Source organism: Symphalangus syndactylus, chromosome 21 (assembly GCF_028878055.3).
Source record: "Symphalangus syndactylus isolate Jambi chromosome 21, NHGRI_mSymSyn1-v2.1_pri, whole genome shotgun sequence".
Lineage (NCBI taxonomy): Eukaryota > Metazoa > Chordata > Mammalia > Primates > Hylobatidae > Symphalangus > Symphalangus syndactylus.
This window is the reverse complement of record NC_072443.2, coordinates 49,552,920-49,568,594: the sequence shown is the minus strand read 5'-3', so window position 1 is coordinate 49,568,594 and position 15,675 is coordinate 49,552,920. Positions and strand designations below refer to the sequence as shown.

At 43.3% G+C, this 15,675-nt stretch overlaps 1 protein-coding gene across 4 annotated transcripts; it reads right to left on the bottom strand.

The window, feature by feature from the left end:
• Positions 1 to 1,120: 1,120 nt before the first annotated feature.
• Positions 1,121 to 15,398, bottom strand: ROPN1B (rhophilin associated tail protein 1B). Of its 4 annotated transcripts, none has more exons than XM_055260241.2 (7): positions 15,189 to 15,383; positions 15,037 to 15,067; positions 12,470 to 12,598; positions 8,968 to 9,085; positions 7,482 to 7,643; positions 2,133 to 2,308; positions 1,121 to 1,325 (listed from the first exon to the last, which is right to left on the bottom strand). In XM_055260241.2, coding segments are annotated over exons 2-7 (654 nt in total). In that variant the 5' UTR covers positions 15,039 to 15,067; positions 15,189 to 15,383; the 3' UTR covers positions 1,121 to 1,258. The 4 variants fall into 4 exon arrangements, with proteins under 4 accessions (XP_055116216.1, XP_055116217.1, XP_055116215.1 ...); XM_063630203.1 differs by lacking the exons at positions 1,121 to 1,325; positions 2,133 to 2,308 and adding exons at positions 6,721 to 7,170; positions 10,484 to 10,577 and having other exon boundaries at positions 12,399 to 12,598; positions 15,189 to 15,398; XM_055260242.2 differs by lacking the exon at positions 15,037 to 15,067 and having other exon boundaries at positions 15,189 to 15,379.
• Positions 15,399 to 15,675: the final 277 nt, after the last annotated feature.

Below are 15,675 nucleotides of genomic sequence, written 5' to 3'. Positions count from 1 at the left end.
AAACCTGCACGTTGTGAATATGTACCCTAGAACTTAAAGTATAATTTAAAAACTAAAGAAATGCGGGGCCACTTTGGCTAGGAAGGCAGACAGCAGGTAGGATTAGTTGTTGCCCATCCCTTGCAGGTGCAGCCCAGTGCTGTGGGGGAAGAATTTGTTTCAGTCTCTTTTATTGTTTCACTCGAGTCAGAAATCAAGGACCATGGTAACATCCAATCACAATCTCCTCTTACCTTTAGACACTAATAGACAAATTTCTCCTCAATTGATGTAGAGAGACATATGCATGTAACATAACACGATTTTTGAGCAAAAGCAACTTTTAAGAGGGGATAGTATTACAAATACAAGGGACTGACCCAGCGACCTTGGCACACCTGACATTAAGAACCATAATCACAGCCTGTTAATCTCATCTGTTTCTTTCGAGAAAGGAAAATCTTTAAGACCTTGTCAGAAGGTCTTAGGCTCCTGTAGGGGATTTTCTCTAGTAGGTTCCATGACATCTGTATATGGTTTCAGAAAAATCCATTGACATTGACACTTTCTGGAATACTGTTAGTTCTTCTCAAGGCCATTTACATGAAAGTAATTTACATTCATGTCTTTTCTTATGTTAGACTGTGAGCTCCTTGAAGGCAGAATTCAGATATTATTTGTATCTGCTCAGAAACCAGCATAGTTCCTGGAATGTTGCCATGTTTAGCAAAAAACAAAACAAAATATTTGCTGTTTGTCTGAAATTCAAATGTAACTGGGTGTCCTGTATTTTTTCTGGCAACCCTATTCCTGGCACATAGCTAACCTCAGTAAATATTGATGAGTGAGAGGATGAATGAATGACTAGCATAGTACCAACAAATGTTAGAGATAAACTGGTAAAAACTTCAATTGACCATATAAAAGACACTCATCTAAATTATGCCTGACAATCACAGAACAACAACACTGTGTCTGGTTAACATACTGCTTTTTAAAATCTGACAGTCTGGCTTTGATTGGAAATGCATTTTCTATCCATGCTTTGTCAGCCACTTTTACTCAGTGTCCACATGGGAAGAATACTAATCTGGTAATGAAGGTGTTTTGTTCCAACAATTTCACATCTTAATTCTGCACATTTCTGATCTCATATGTTTAATTGTTTATTAGTGTGTACCAGTTGTACAAGAAAATTGATTTTGGGTGGTATATGGGTTTCAGTCATTCTGAAGTACAATCATCTCTATCTTCCTTTAAAATTGCCAAAATTGTGCTGTTACTCCAGCCAAACCCTGGGGTTTTGGGTAAAATCATTCACCGTGATTAAACCATCAGGGCCAATTCTGTTTGGATAAAGGTATATCTGCAGTTAGTTCATTGACAGTTAATCTTAAGAAAGACATTATACAAACAACTCTCTCATTTCAAATTAATTCTGCTGTTGCTCCTTTTTCTCTTAACTTTATTTTTCTGAGACAGGGTCTGGCTCTGTCGTCCAGGCTGGAGTAACTGGTGCAATCTTGGCTGACTGCAACCTCCGCCTCCTGGGCTCAAGCCATTCTCCCAATTAACTGATACAGACACACACCACCACGCCCAGCTAATTTTTGTATTTTTAGTAAAGATGGGGTTTCACCATATTGCCCAGGCTGGTCTTGAACTCCTGAGCTCAAGTCATTCACCCACCCTAGGATTACAGGTGTGAGCCGCCATGGCCAACCCTCTTTTCCTCTTAACTCTTGACTCCCTGCTCCTCCTCTCATCCTCCTCCTCCACTTCTGTTCCACTGGTCATAGCTAAGCATGAGTCAGAGTTACTAGGGGGCTTATAAATACACAGATTCCTGGGCTCCACCCCTAGAGTTTATGATTCCATAGGTCCAGGTGTAGCCTGAGATTCTGCATTTCTAACATGTTCTCAGGTGCTGCTGCCGCTACTGCTAGTCTCAGTAGCACTCAAAGAATTATTGTCCTATATCATTCTTTTCCTTCCTCTTCTCCTTCCCTTTCCCCTTTTCTTTCAGATCCATATTTCATGTCCTCACTTTTCTGTTCCCAGAGCAGTATAATGCAATAATCTCACTCTGTCTTGGCACCATAGATTTGTTTTCCTGGTATTCTTTCACCTCCAGTTGGTAAAAGTTAACTTACACTTCCTGTTCCATGTAGTTTAGCATCCTGCTGACGTGTGATGCAGAGATCTCCCCATCCACTTCGGCAATATACGTGTAGAGAAACTGGAAGGTGCTGAACGGGATCCGGGGTGACCCACAATTATGGTCACATGATAAGACCTCACACACTATCTTGAGAGTTTTGGTAATAGTCTATAAAAGTTAGATAAAATGAGGAGAAAGTTACTCTTCCAGGCAATATTCCTGAGATCCATTTAGATACAAGAAAGAAAACAAAAATATTGCTCCTATAAAATGAAGTGGGAACAATTTAAGATTCTAGAAAGCTTGAAATTTTTACATTCAAATGGCACTAATTCATTCTAAAAAATATTAAGTATTGGGTATCTTTATTTTTCTTTCTTTGTTGGAAGACTACTCAAGGAATTAAATTTATACATTCCTAAGTACTTTAAGATATTTGTTACTTTAGCCCGAATAACCTCACTAAAGGAGGGAAGTTGATTTGCATTCTATATAATTAGAATTATTTCTTCTTATTACCCTCCAATCTTATCTCTAAAGGGCTGAGATAAATGGTCTAGCCTATATACTCCAGCAAGATACTATATACTCCAGCAAGGCACAGTAGAGGAGAAGAAGGTAAGAGAAGGATAATTCCCCAGGAAAATAGAGTCCCAGAAAGATACTGGAAAAATGGTCTTGAACATCAAGATAAACATTCCTCTAAAGCATCTGGGTCCATCTAAATAGAATCAGCTAGTGCTTTATTTCATATTACATAATACTAACCCTTATATTGCTAGGGAAATATTGGCTGATAATGCGTGCCAGGAATTTTAATAGAAGGGTTACTACAGAAGCAAACCCTCCTTACAATGAAACTTGAACATTAAAGGAGCATGCTCAGAACTAATCTCATGTCTTTAAATAACCCCACCCTTTGAATAAATGTTACAAGCAAAAGAGTTGTGAAATGAAGGTCAGCAACAGATCTTGGTGGTTTACTCAAACTGATGATGTATGGATCATCCTGACACACTCTTCCAGGGATCAGTGAAAGATCAGTCCTGAGTCCTTAGGGTGAGTGAAAAAGCAGCTGCTGTATCTTCCCACATGATTAGTAGAGGAGACTTGTCCTGCCTTAGCAGTTGATGTTTGCTGTTCTCCTCTCATCCTCTCCCAGAACAGAATGATTGCCTAGATGGGGCTTCTCTAACTGTGGTGTGCGTTACCCAGGAGTGTAAGTCTGTGTCAGGAGGTACTGAGGATGTGAATAAACTCTTCCTTGAGTGATAGTTTTACTTGATGGCAAGTAATTTAAACATAATTTGTAATAATTATTAATTTTGAGTTAATATTTAAAATTTGTTTCTTTACATTTAATAAGCAGTTATTTTATGAAACAGAATCTTCAATAAACCACATGATGTCAAAAAAAATTGAGTTTGAGGCAGGCCACTTTCCTTTCCTCTCCTCTGCCCCTGGGGGTCCTCTCATGGAAATCGTTGTGAAACACTGCATCTTCTAGGCACTTCCACTTAATTCAGAGCAGGTGGGAGGGTGGGCATGGGGCTAACTAGTATATATGAGGCTGTCTGGGAGGATGGTAAGTCATGCATGTGAGTGGGAGAATGCTTTAGGGTAGATTTGCAAGCACACTCTGAACTTTATAATTTCCACCCACAGCTCACCTGTTTCTGTAAAAAACAAACGAGCAAACAAAAACAACCCTCTGCACCCCTAATGCTTTGTTCTGTTGTCCTCTCCCATGGGGTGCTGGTATGAGCTGAATTGTTCCCCCTAAAATTCAAATGTCGAAGCCTTAACCCCAGAACTGGAGAATGTGATTGTATTTGAACATATGACCTTTAAAAAGATAAGTTAAAAGGAAGTCAGTAGGGTGTCTTTATAAGAAGAGGAGTTAGGGCATAGAGCTACCAGACATGTAGGCACAGAGGGACACAGTTTGAGAAGCTGGCCATTTTTAAGCCAAGGAGAAATGCCTCAGAAGAAAGCAATCCTGCTGACAGCTTGTTCCCAGAACTTCTGTCCTCCAGGACTGATAGACAACAAATTTCTGTTGTTCAAGCCACCAAGTCATGGCAGCCCTAACAAACTAACAAAGGGGCTTTCAACTCTAAACATCATCTTTTATTGGTTATTCAAACAATAAACCTTCAAATTCTATTGCCTCGTAAGATTTTTAAATATTTTTAAAGATTTAATAAATAGATGAGTGGATAAATAACCCTTTGTACTAGAGCTATTTGGTAAACTGACATAAATGTAAAGTAAACAGATCTTCATTCTCTCACACAATATTTTTTTGGGGATCCACTTCACAGAGGTAGTCTTTAAACATCTTGTGAGCTTCATTTTCAAAATCAGAGGTGAGAGCCTTGAAATGTGAATAATTTGCTTAAAAAAAGTCATTCTTTCCAGTGAACATGATTATTTTCTACATACATGATCTCTTCCTTTTTCAATAATCAGTTCAGTGGAACAGGAGGTGGCATAGGCCAGTCCAGAGGAAGGAGTGCTGAAGGGAGGAGGAATACAGGTCTGCATGCCATCCCTTTCTGAATAATGTGTATTAGACCCAGAGAGCTCAAGATGGAGTAAATGTACCTATTACCTACTGGAGTAAAAATTCCTGTCACTAGACTCTTCTACAAGGAACAAACTGGCTTTTCTAGATGACACAGAGATCCTGTCTTGCTGTTGAATCAGCAAAGGAAAGAGAAATTCTGGGCTTGCCTCTAAGCCCAGAATTAATATGAATTAACTAGGATGCAAGGTCTCCACCAGATGGTGACCCCTGACTTAGTCTCAGTTATAACAAAATACCTTAGACTGGATAATTTATAAACAACAGAAATTTATTGCTCAGTTTTGGAGTCTGGGAAGTCCAAGACCAAGGGGCCAGCAGATTTGCTCTCTGGTGAGGGCCGGTTCCTCATGAATGATGCCTTCTATGTGTCCTCACTTGGTGGAGGGGGCAACTTTTATAAGGGCACTAATCCCATTCATGAGGGCTCCACCCTCATGACCTAATCAACTCCCAGAGGCCCTACTTTTAAGGCCATCATCTTGGAAGTTGAGATTTCAATATATGAATTTTGGGAGGACACAAACATTCACACCGTACCACTGACCAACCCCACATTTAAGATCCCAGAAAGAGTCCAGCATGATAGAAATGAATATAAGGGTATTGGTTACTGGATTCATAGGGCACCCCTTATTTACAGACTTAACCTCCAGGCTGACTTTACCTCTAGGGGTTCTTTGACATGGGGATGATTAGGAGCAAAGTCAGATATGTCAAGGCCTCTTAGAATTGGAGGAGCTCACTGTTATTCAGAGGTAGGCCTGAGGGTGTCTCAGAGGAAGCAGAGAAGTCTCAGAGGAAGCAGAGAAGTGGGGATAGAATCACAGGATGTCAGAGGTAGATGAATCTCATGGAACACTGAATCCCACCTCCTTGTTTTAGAAGGGAAGTAGAAAGATCCAATTCACCTCATGATTTCCCCTCTCCAGTTTGGGAGGCAGGTACATCAGAGGAAACTTAGCATCTATATGGTGAGCTAAGCAGAGAGAGGGTTGGAATTTGACTTTCCAAAGTCACTCTTTGTTACTCTGAGGTATGGGGATAAGGGAAGGGCTCAGACACATCACACACTGGTGAGGGGCTGTGAAGTAGACCACCAGAGCCAGGGAGCAGATAGCACACCCTGGCAAAGACTCAAAGAGGCCCTCAACACCATTGAGAACTGAAATGAGCCAGTTGGGGAGGCATCATCAGCCTTTCACCAGTCTGGGAGAGATGAGACCAAAAACTTAAGCTGCAAGCAGCTAGCGACCAGACAGACAGGCATTGCCGTGGAGACCAGAGATGCCAGAGAAGACTGAGGGATGTGAGAAACCCTTCACTTGACTGCTCTGTGGTCCTAGAGTCACCTCTTTCCATCTACATTCAACTGCCATCTTGGAGAAGAGAGCATGGTGAGGAAAAACCTGAGATACTGGGAAATTTACCTTTAGGCTGTTTCAGTTACTGCATCAGACTAAAATTTCAGGATTTGATTGAATTTATTTATTTTCTTATTTGACCCTTTGTGGGTGGGGTAGACCAAGAAGATCAGAATTAACTGCAGATGACATTTTAAAGGTACATTTTCCCCCAAAACATCCCCGAATGTGGTGTGAAAAAAATCTGTAAACGTATAAAAATTTAATAAAATATGTTCTTTTTTTATCTTCCCGTTTGTGGTTTTCCCCAGTCCTGACTGACAATTCATAGGCCTCTGCTGCTTACTTTCCTTTCCTCCCCAGAGGATAGTGATTTATTCAGTAATAAATGCTATAAAGGACAATGAAGAAAAAAAGCCACAAATGTCCTCTTGTTTACTTCTCTCTAAACAATGATAAACGTTGTAGGGGAACCTATAGGAAAAGTTGGACTACAATATTTCTGCTAAATTTTCTCAGAAACAAACCTGTCAAATATGCATTCCAAGCATATTTGAGAAGAACAAGATTGTATTTAGATATGCTGAATAATTCAAACTACATTTTGATACCATTTGGTTTTGGCAGAGGCAATTATTTTCTCAATAATTTTCAAACTTGTATGTATCTCAGGGATTCTTTTTAAAAACCATGTTTTTGATTCATTTTAAGTTATTTTAACAATGTTTAACAATGTAAGTCCACACATAAGATACCCAAGCTTTAGATATCTATACATATAAACTGATTTCAGCATCTTTGGCTTCAAAACAGTAAAATTGCTTTTCCAATATCAAACAAGTCAAATTTGGAAAAGGCATAAATCTGTATGAACATCCTGCATCCATGGAGATGTCATGACTAAATTCAGAAATAGCCTCATCTCTCTTTTCTTTTGCTTTCTTATGTCTGAGTTCTGCATCCAATTCTGTTTGTTACATAGTAGTTTTCTATAAGATTGTACCCCCTTTAAAAAGTGTCTATTGATACATATTCTAGGTGTCTGGAAGTCTTTTTCTACAGTCGGCTCTTGGTTGTCTCTGGGAATGTGAATGGAGGGAGCGGAGTCAAAATAAATCTGAGGGCAATATTCATAAATGATCCAAGAGCTACACTGTAGTCAACTCTCCCCAGAGCCTGAACATAGTGTTTCCCTCTCTCCTCCTCCCAACCCCTGCTACTGCCTGACAAGCACAGAAATGACCTTCCTTTAGAGAGGAGAAGGACAAGATGAGAAGAGGCATGTTTATCATCAGCCCTGGAGAGTTGACCGCGTGTATAGATGCACTGCCCTTCCAGGCCCAGAGGAAGATTTCCCCTTCAGGAACAAAAAACAGTCAAACTAACTTACAACTCCCAGAGCACTGCAAGCAAGGGCTAAAAACTTCAGCCACTCGATCTCCTCCGTGAAGCGACCCACATTCATCACACTATTAAACAGATCTGTTGGGAGATTCACCACTTTCCACATCTGGGCCAGCTCCTCTGCACGGATGATCAGTCTGCCAGCAACCTGCAGGGCAGGGGACAGACACAACAAAGAGGATGTGGGAGAAGCTGAGACAAGGCCCTGAGAAACACCCCACCCCCAGGCCAGGTCCACATCTCCCAGCACATGGCAAGGGGCGGGAGGGGGTGTTAGGAAGGTAAAGATGGCTCTGTGTGGCAGTTATCTTTGCAAATCCTAGTGAAGAGCATGCTGAAATATAATTTATTAATTGTTAAACTTTAGGTGTCAGAATTATGCAAAAGATATACATTTATATTACATTTTAATTTCTGGTAATGCTTTTATCTGCTATTGTATTCCTAAATTGTTTTATTCCTTATATGACAGATAGAAGAGCCTGAAAACAAAACCAAGGGGTAGAGGGCTTACCTGAGACCACTAATTAATGGTAAAATTAGAACAAGACATAGGTCTCTTTCTTCCAGATTGCACTGAGTTCTTAGCTCTAGACCTCAAGTGCATCCCTCATGCTTTCCCAGGAATGATATGGGGTATGTGGCTGACCCGCAGGGATTTGGTCTGGCTGCCTAATGTTGCTTGATCCCAGGTACTTTAGAGCTCTGTCATGTTCACTGCACAAGGTACTTGGTGGATAAAAGGAGGGAAGGTGACTGGTTGTTGGCCATCAATGCAACAAGAGCACAGATGCCCCTGATGAAGTGCTCCAACACCTTTCCTGACCGTCTGATTCTAGTGAAATGCTAAGCCTCTGGGACCAAGGTAGTTAGCCAAGCCAGTCCTAAATCACCCCAAACCGCTCTGTCCTGGATCATAAAGCAGGGTATGGTGGTGCTCAACCATATTTCCTGGGAATTGGCCAAACCACAAACTTTCTCAAGCCGGACCCTCCTCATGCATTCATTCACCAGGCAGCTCCCAGAATGATGTGGCTGTGAAGAGGCTCACAGCCTCTCCCTAAAAGCTAAAAGCAATGTCTGGACCTGGGATAACTGGGGAGCTAAAATATGCCCTTCCCCAAACTGTGATTGGCATCATATTATGGTCTTGATCAGTAAGGAGACACTGTCGAGTGACTGAGGACCTGCACTTTTCTGGAGAGACGAGATGAGCATTGCATTGAGCCCCTGTACATTCTGCCAGCTTCAAGGAAATCTGGGATGACCCCACCAATGACTCAGCCTACAGCCTATTTCAAAATTATTCCCATTTCCCCAAGGGAAGATTTACTTTCAGTCCATGGTTTAGTGTATTTTAGGGTGGTGCTAAGTGGTCAGCTGACTGGCAGGAGAACAGAGGGTTTCGTCTGTACCCACCCAGCCTCAACGCTGTCCCTACATTCTCCTCAATGCTGCAGCAGGGCCCTTACCTGAGAATGCAGGATCTTTAACACCTCCGGTGTTAGCTCTGCCCAGTTACACAAAGCGACTGACTCAGACCTCTCTCTCACCAGAGGTGTCTTTCCACGGGACACGGCCTCAAAATAACTACAAGAAAAAAAGTCAGAGAGTAGGAGGAGCATCCTATACTCCAGTGGCCTCTGGCGGTTCTAGCAATCCTTCCCCCTTCTTCTGAGGGAAGGAGTAGAGAAAGGAACCTTTGTTAAGTGGCTTCTATGTGTCATTGTGTTTAGTTCACTTACATATGGGAAAAGCCTGAATGTGTTACCCTCCACTTAGGGCATAGAGAATGCTTAGAGAATACAAAGCTTTGTTCTTCTCTAAGGATGAGGAAGAACCAAGAAAAGTTTGGGTATGCAATTCCCTGGAGCATATTGGGTTCGGGTTTCTTTTTCAGTCATCTCTGAGTGTTTTATACACACAGATATATGTTACATATGTATATATAATCTTGGGAAGAGAAGTTGGAAGAGAACTAAAAAGTAATGTACATAAGAAAGGGGAAGGCAGCACAGGAATGGTGGCTAGGCCTGTAATCTGGCGACTCCAGAGCCTGAGGCTGGAGGACCACTTGAGCCCAGGAGTTTGAGGCTGCAGTGAACTATAATTGTGCCACTATACTCCAGATGGGGTGACAGAGTAAGACCCCCATCTCTGAAGAAACAAAAAAGGAGGGAAGGGGAAGAGATGGAAGTGTCCTGGGGTGAATCAGGAAGAGTTTCTGGTGGGAGGTAGTGAGGCCTGGGGCTTCAAGAGGGAAGGGAGAGAGGGTTGGCAGGGCAGCCTGCAAGGCTCAGGAGAGAAGACAAGCCAAAGAAGGTTTGAGACAATCTTAAGCTATGAGGTGCCTGTGAAATAAAACTGTTTCTCCATCTTCCCTTAAAATTTTCAGTAAAATCTGCCTGCTCCTCAATGTTTTGTGGAGTGGACTTTGTTTTGGGGCATTGTGAAACAAGTGCTGAGTTCTGTTTCAGGATTGGCATAAGATGAAAAGAGGCTGCCTGCAGCAGGGAACGGACATGAGCCACTGACATGTGGGTCACCAATGCAGTATGGCAGGGTCTGTCTCCATCAAAAGCCTGGTTATTGACGATCCATGAACCACAAATTTCTGTCCCTCCATGCTTTTTTCCCTCCATTACTTCCTCCAGATCCAGGTAGCATGAAGATAATATAGAGGGAATTTTGTAAAAGCCCACTTTAGGGTCAAGCCATACAATCATGGGCTAACCATTGCCTGTCTCTGAGCCACATAGCAAGGCAGAGCGAAAGCTACATGGACTAAAGGAGTAACTGCCAGTCACCGCTTGGAGGTCATCAGCAGGAAGGACACCTTTAACAGTGTGCATGAGAAATCTCTGCACACAGATCAGTGTTGGGGTGGGTGGGGTGTGGGTGCACTGTGACAACAGGAGGAGGGTGTGGCCTCAGGCTTTATAACCAGACTTGGGTGGTATAAATGGGAGGGACAGAGACACACAGCACCTCATTCCACAGAAGTGCTGCCCAGGTAGAGTAACACTCAGTACCAACATCTCTGGACTTCTTGTGGAATTGGTTAGACAACATGGAAGCAAAGCTGCAATCATGGATTTCATTCTTTGGGTTATTGAGCTTCATTTGCAAGTGATCAGGTCCATGGTTATACACATATATTGAAAATTTGTGTTGTAACACATGCCTACCAGAAGACAAATAAGTATATGTCCTGCCAATACCTGGTAAGAGGTTTCTTTGTTGACAGCACTTATGTAGGGAAATTCTTACTTGCAATGGATTAAATATGTATTTTGTCTTTGAAATACTTTGTAGAGTTTTATTCTCTAAAATGCTACTGGCTTTAATAAGTCACATACAACCATCTGAGAGGTGCTTTTCATGTCTGGATAGAATGGAGGCGGCTCTTAGGTCATGCCCTTCTTTTTCACTGTGGTTAAACTACAAACTAAGTTTTCATGGATGTCTAAAAAAATTATAGCACGTGATACAATACGAGAGCAAGCAGGCTACAATAGTGGAATGCCTTCTTCCATAAATGTCAGGGACAATACTAAGCAATGTCATTTTGCTTACTATAAAACGGCAGCACAAGAACAATCAAATGGGTTTGAAACTAACGTATAAGATAAAGTCTATCTGACTACGTCAAAATAAATTAGTCTTCTGAAGCTAAAGTTCAATCTTAGAGGCAATATATAAAATTTAGAATGGAAAACTAAACAGGGCTCATTACTAGGCAAAGCAACCCCCATTTATGTTTCTTTTTATGAGCACCACTGGCTTATTTTCCTTCCAATTGTAAAAGCTGCATCCTAATCCAGTCCAGGAGCACAACACTGGCTCAGAGACTCCGAAAGTCCCCTCTTAGATGACATTTTGTGTCGTCTCAAAGGTGTCCACACTCTCCCCACCATCTGCGCAGGACACCCACTCACAGCCTCAGGCTGAGGACATCTTCCCTTCCCCAACTCACTGGCTTTCTCTCAACGGCCTCTCTCACTGTCACTTTCCCACTGAAACCCTCCTAAGCAGGGAATCATCAAACAGTAAAAATAGCCTGAAAATGGTCCGTGAGGTCTAGTTATCTTCCAACTCCTGTCTCAAGTCCTGGTTCCCCAGTCTCAAGCAGGCAAGTTTGTCTAAGGAGCAATTTCATAGCTGAGAGGCTTTCTGTGCAAAGCTACTTCAATCCCGCCGCGATTGTTGTGTAAGCTCCATCTACTGAGCAGCCTCTGGAGGTCTCTCCTGAAAGAAAGCACCCGTGTTTGAGGCACACTGTTTTCAGCCATGCCTGAGGACCCCATCATTCTGCTTGGCCTTTCCCCAGAATGCAATGTGCACTGTGCGGACATCTTTATGTTGGCAGAACAAATCAGTTCAGAGAAACACCAAAGAAAATAACAATAATTTCCTCAAAGACAAGATACAAGGCCTCTTTGGTTGGGTCCAAGTATGAGTTTTAACAGCAGGGGAGGAAGTGTCTCCTTAAAGGGGTGAACTAGCTGGACTGGTCCCACCCCATCCACCCGGGGCTGTCCCTTCCCTCCCCTGGCTGCACTGCTGCCATCTAGTGGTGAGACAGGAGAACGAAGAAAGGCAGATTAAGCTTCAGAGATTCCCAGCCCTTCTTTCCACCGGAAGTGGGAAAAGGAGTGCAGGGAGGAGGTGGGTGTGCGTACGCTGGTGCGACGCGGTCATCTAACTCTTGCTGCTTGCCCCAGGACACGGCCTATTGACCTGGCGTCCTACTGCTCAATCTGGCTCGCTTAGGGGAGGCATCCCATCCTTGCCCAGCTAGATGTAGTATTTATGTGTGGATTTTAAAGCATCAAAGCAATGCAAGAGCTAAAACAAAGACGATGCCAGTTTGTCCCGACCCCCTGGCTGCAGCCATGACAACCTCCGCGGTTTTCCAGGACCCTCTCTCTCCGGCCGTCCTCCAAGGGGTGAAGGCGAGAAAGGAGCACGTACTCGGCTGCCCACTGGATGAGGTCCTGCGGCTGCACCCTAATGGCGGCTTTGGCAAACTCCTCCAGCATCTTCGGCAGCTCCAGCGGGATGCATGTTGGCTTATCTTGTCTGAGCCATTGATTGGTTGGCCTATTCTCAGGAGAAAAAAATACATAAGATGAAAACTTCGATTAATAAGATGAGAGCAATCCTGGACAGGAGGTCACCCAGCCTCTGACACTCAATTTTGGGGACTCTGCAAGACAAATGCATTCTATTGTTACACAACGCCAAGGTTAGAAAGCCGTCTGCTAACCCCTACTTTTTGTTGTAAATAGTTATGTCCTTTACATAAAAATTGCACAGCCCTTGTTCATTTAAAAAGTGGAGGTCAGCAAAAAATTCCCTAATGATATCGCCCCAAAATAATGATATCACCCCCAAAATCCAGAATTTTTCAGTATATATGTTTGTAAAATAAAAAAATAAGATTATACAAAACAGCTTATTTACTCAAAAGTATATCATGAACATCTTTCCATGTCGTCCAGCACTTATTAGTTGGGTAAGAATTGTAGCAAAATTTACTCTGAACCCTCTATGAATTGACATTAGGCCATTTCTACATAAAAATAGTCATTAAACAGCCATTTGATGAGCATCTCTCTTTGTAGCTGCATGTTCTTTTCCACTCTAATTGTCAGGTGGAAAATTCGTACATTTTCTCTCAAAAAGTTCCAGCACAAATTGAAAGAAAATATGAAAATCCATAAAGTGTATACAATTCCCTCCACAAATAAATAGACCAAAAGATTTTTTTCTGCTTTTAGTAGAGAAAGGGACAGACTAGATATGCTAAAAAGCTGTCCCTCTTCAAAACACCTAGAGGCCAGACAAATCTCAGTACAAAGCTTTCACATTGCCTTGCTGCGCTTGCAATGAAGTGAGAGAAATCTTCCAGTGGCCAATGAGGTGAGTAAAGTGGAACCCGCAGTGCTGGGCAAATGAAGAAACTAGGGCTTATCTGGGCAAATGTAGATGGCAGGAACTTGAAGCTTTGAGATAAATGGCCAGGCAGGGTGGGTAGAGACCAAGGATTGGGCTTACAAAAGGCAAACGTCTAGACTAAAGGACTCCCCTTCTGACCTAAACTTGAGACCGGCCCAGGGACTACATCCTCAGAGTGAAAAGGTGTGGCTGAAAATATCCGCCTACAGGCAGGGGTAAGCAACAAAGAAACCTGTCTCCATTGCTGCTTCTAGTCAGGAGAGAAACAGTCCCCCAGGAGTTTGTAGCCACAGACTAGTTCTAAGTTTTCAATTTATACCAACACCAGCATGGCTCAGAAATCTCAAGACAAGAAACTAAAGTGGTCTTAGGTTGGTGGAACTTCATGACCTTTTACTTTATTTATATTCTTTTATTTGGAGGAAAAGGATGATAAAATAATGATTAATTTTAGACTTTGCAAAGTATTAGAAAAGTTTTAACAGTAATATAACCACTAAATCTGTAGAGAGGAAAAAATGAATTTTTAAAAAACACAAAAAAGCAAACAAAGCATGCCTCCCAATGTGAAATGGCAGCCCAACATATACCAGCCAAGTGCTGAAGAATGTAGGTCTTAAAATAGACTATATAGTCTTGTTTCAGGGATCTCTCACTTGGTTTTATTGGTATGGGCTAAACAGAGCTTCCGTTTCATAAATGAAAGTCTCCATTACATGAATGAAAGGCTCCAGGCCAGAATCTCAGAGGGTTTCTATGAGCGGCTTGGAACCAAGCACAGACAACTGCACATCCCTGTTTGGGTTTGGAATTGGAGGTGGTGGTTTGGGATGTGGTTACTCTCGTTTGGAATGCATTCTCCTCCTCTTAACAGGTTAATTCTTCCTTTGGAGGTCTGCTTAACCTTCCCTGATCACCCTGTCAGTTCCATTGTACATACCCTTTCAGAGCATCAGTTGCCTATCGTTGGTGTGATTCTTTTAGTAACGTGTCTCCCCCAGTAAACTCCACGGCAGGACTGGTCAGTTTTTGCTCACCACACCATCCCAATGCCCAGCCCAGTGCCTGGAACTTAGTGTTCAATAGATACTAGTAAAAATGAACCCGTGATAGCATTCTATGAAGTGCTAGGTATAAAATAATGCGTGATAGGAGTCTATGAAGTGCTAGGTATAAAATAATGCGTGATAGGAGTCTATGAAGTGCTAGGTATAAAATAATGCGTGATAGGAGTCTATGAAGTGCTAGGTATAAAATAATGTGTGATAGGAGTCTATGAAGTGCTAGGTATAAAATAATGCGTGATAGGAGTCTATGAAGTGCTAGGTATAAAATAATGCATGATAGGAGTCTATGAAGTACTAGGTATGCGCATTGGTCCACATGACAATTCCCCCAGAGGTATTTTTATATCCCTGTTGCTGATGAAAAAGCAGAGGTGTGGCTGCTCCGTGGAGGGCTCTGATTCCAGACTCTTGAGTCTCCCAACCACTGTCCTCCGGGTAAGAAACCGTATAATAGTATTCTGGGTACAAAATACGCACACAAATTGGCCAGAAGGCCATAATCCCCACAGTCACATTCTCTTGATCTCCTTGCCTTCCCCTTGCCCTGTGAACAAGGAGAGGCTCAGAATCCAGGGGGCGTCCGGCAGGGCTCCTCCCTCAGACCAGCACAGCCCTCGGGGCGCTCAGAGCCCTGCCCTCCCTCCACTTCCCCTCGGGGTGGCTACCTCAGGCTCGCTCCCAAACCGGCTGTCTGGCTTCAGGCGACACCTGGCGCCTGGCCTCAGGCGAGAGGTGTGGGGAGAGATCCAGTGCCTCCGACCCTTCTTCTCAAGAAGGAGAGCAGTAGAACCTCGGCGGGGAGGGCAGCAGCGGCCAGGGGTGACAGCAGCGGCGAGGCACGACCGCCGTTAGTGTTAGGACCGTTAGCGCTGCGCCTTCGCCTGGCAAACCCTGCGCGGGCTCCGCTGCCAGGTCACCCGGGGTAGCGCCGGGCGCGACGTCCCAGAGCCGCCCCGCCTCTCCTGCAGCGGCGGGTTCCCAGGTTCCGCTAGGGCGCTGCTGGGGGAAGCTGAAAGCTGTTTTGGGCTTTGTTGGTGGTGGAAGGACCAGATGGCCTGAAGGGTTCAGGACTGGGCTGGGGGCGTTAGGAAACCCGGGCTGGGGGCTTTGGGGGTGGGGCAGAATGTGTAGCCATTGACCGTGCGCTTTTGT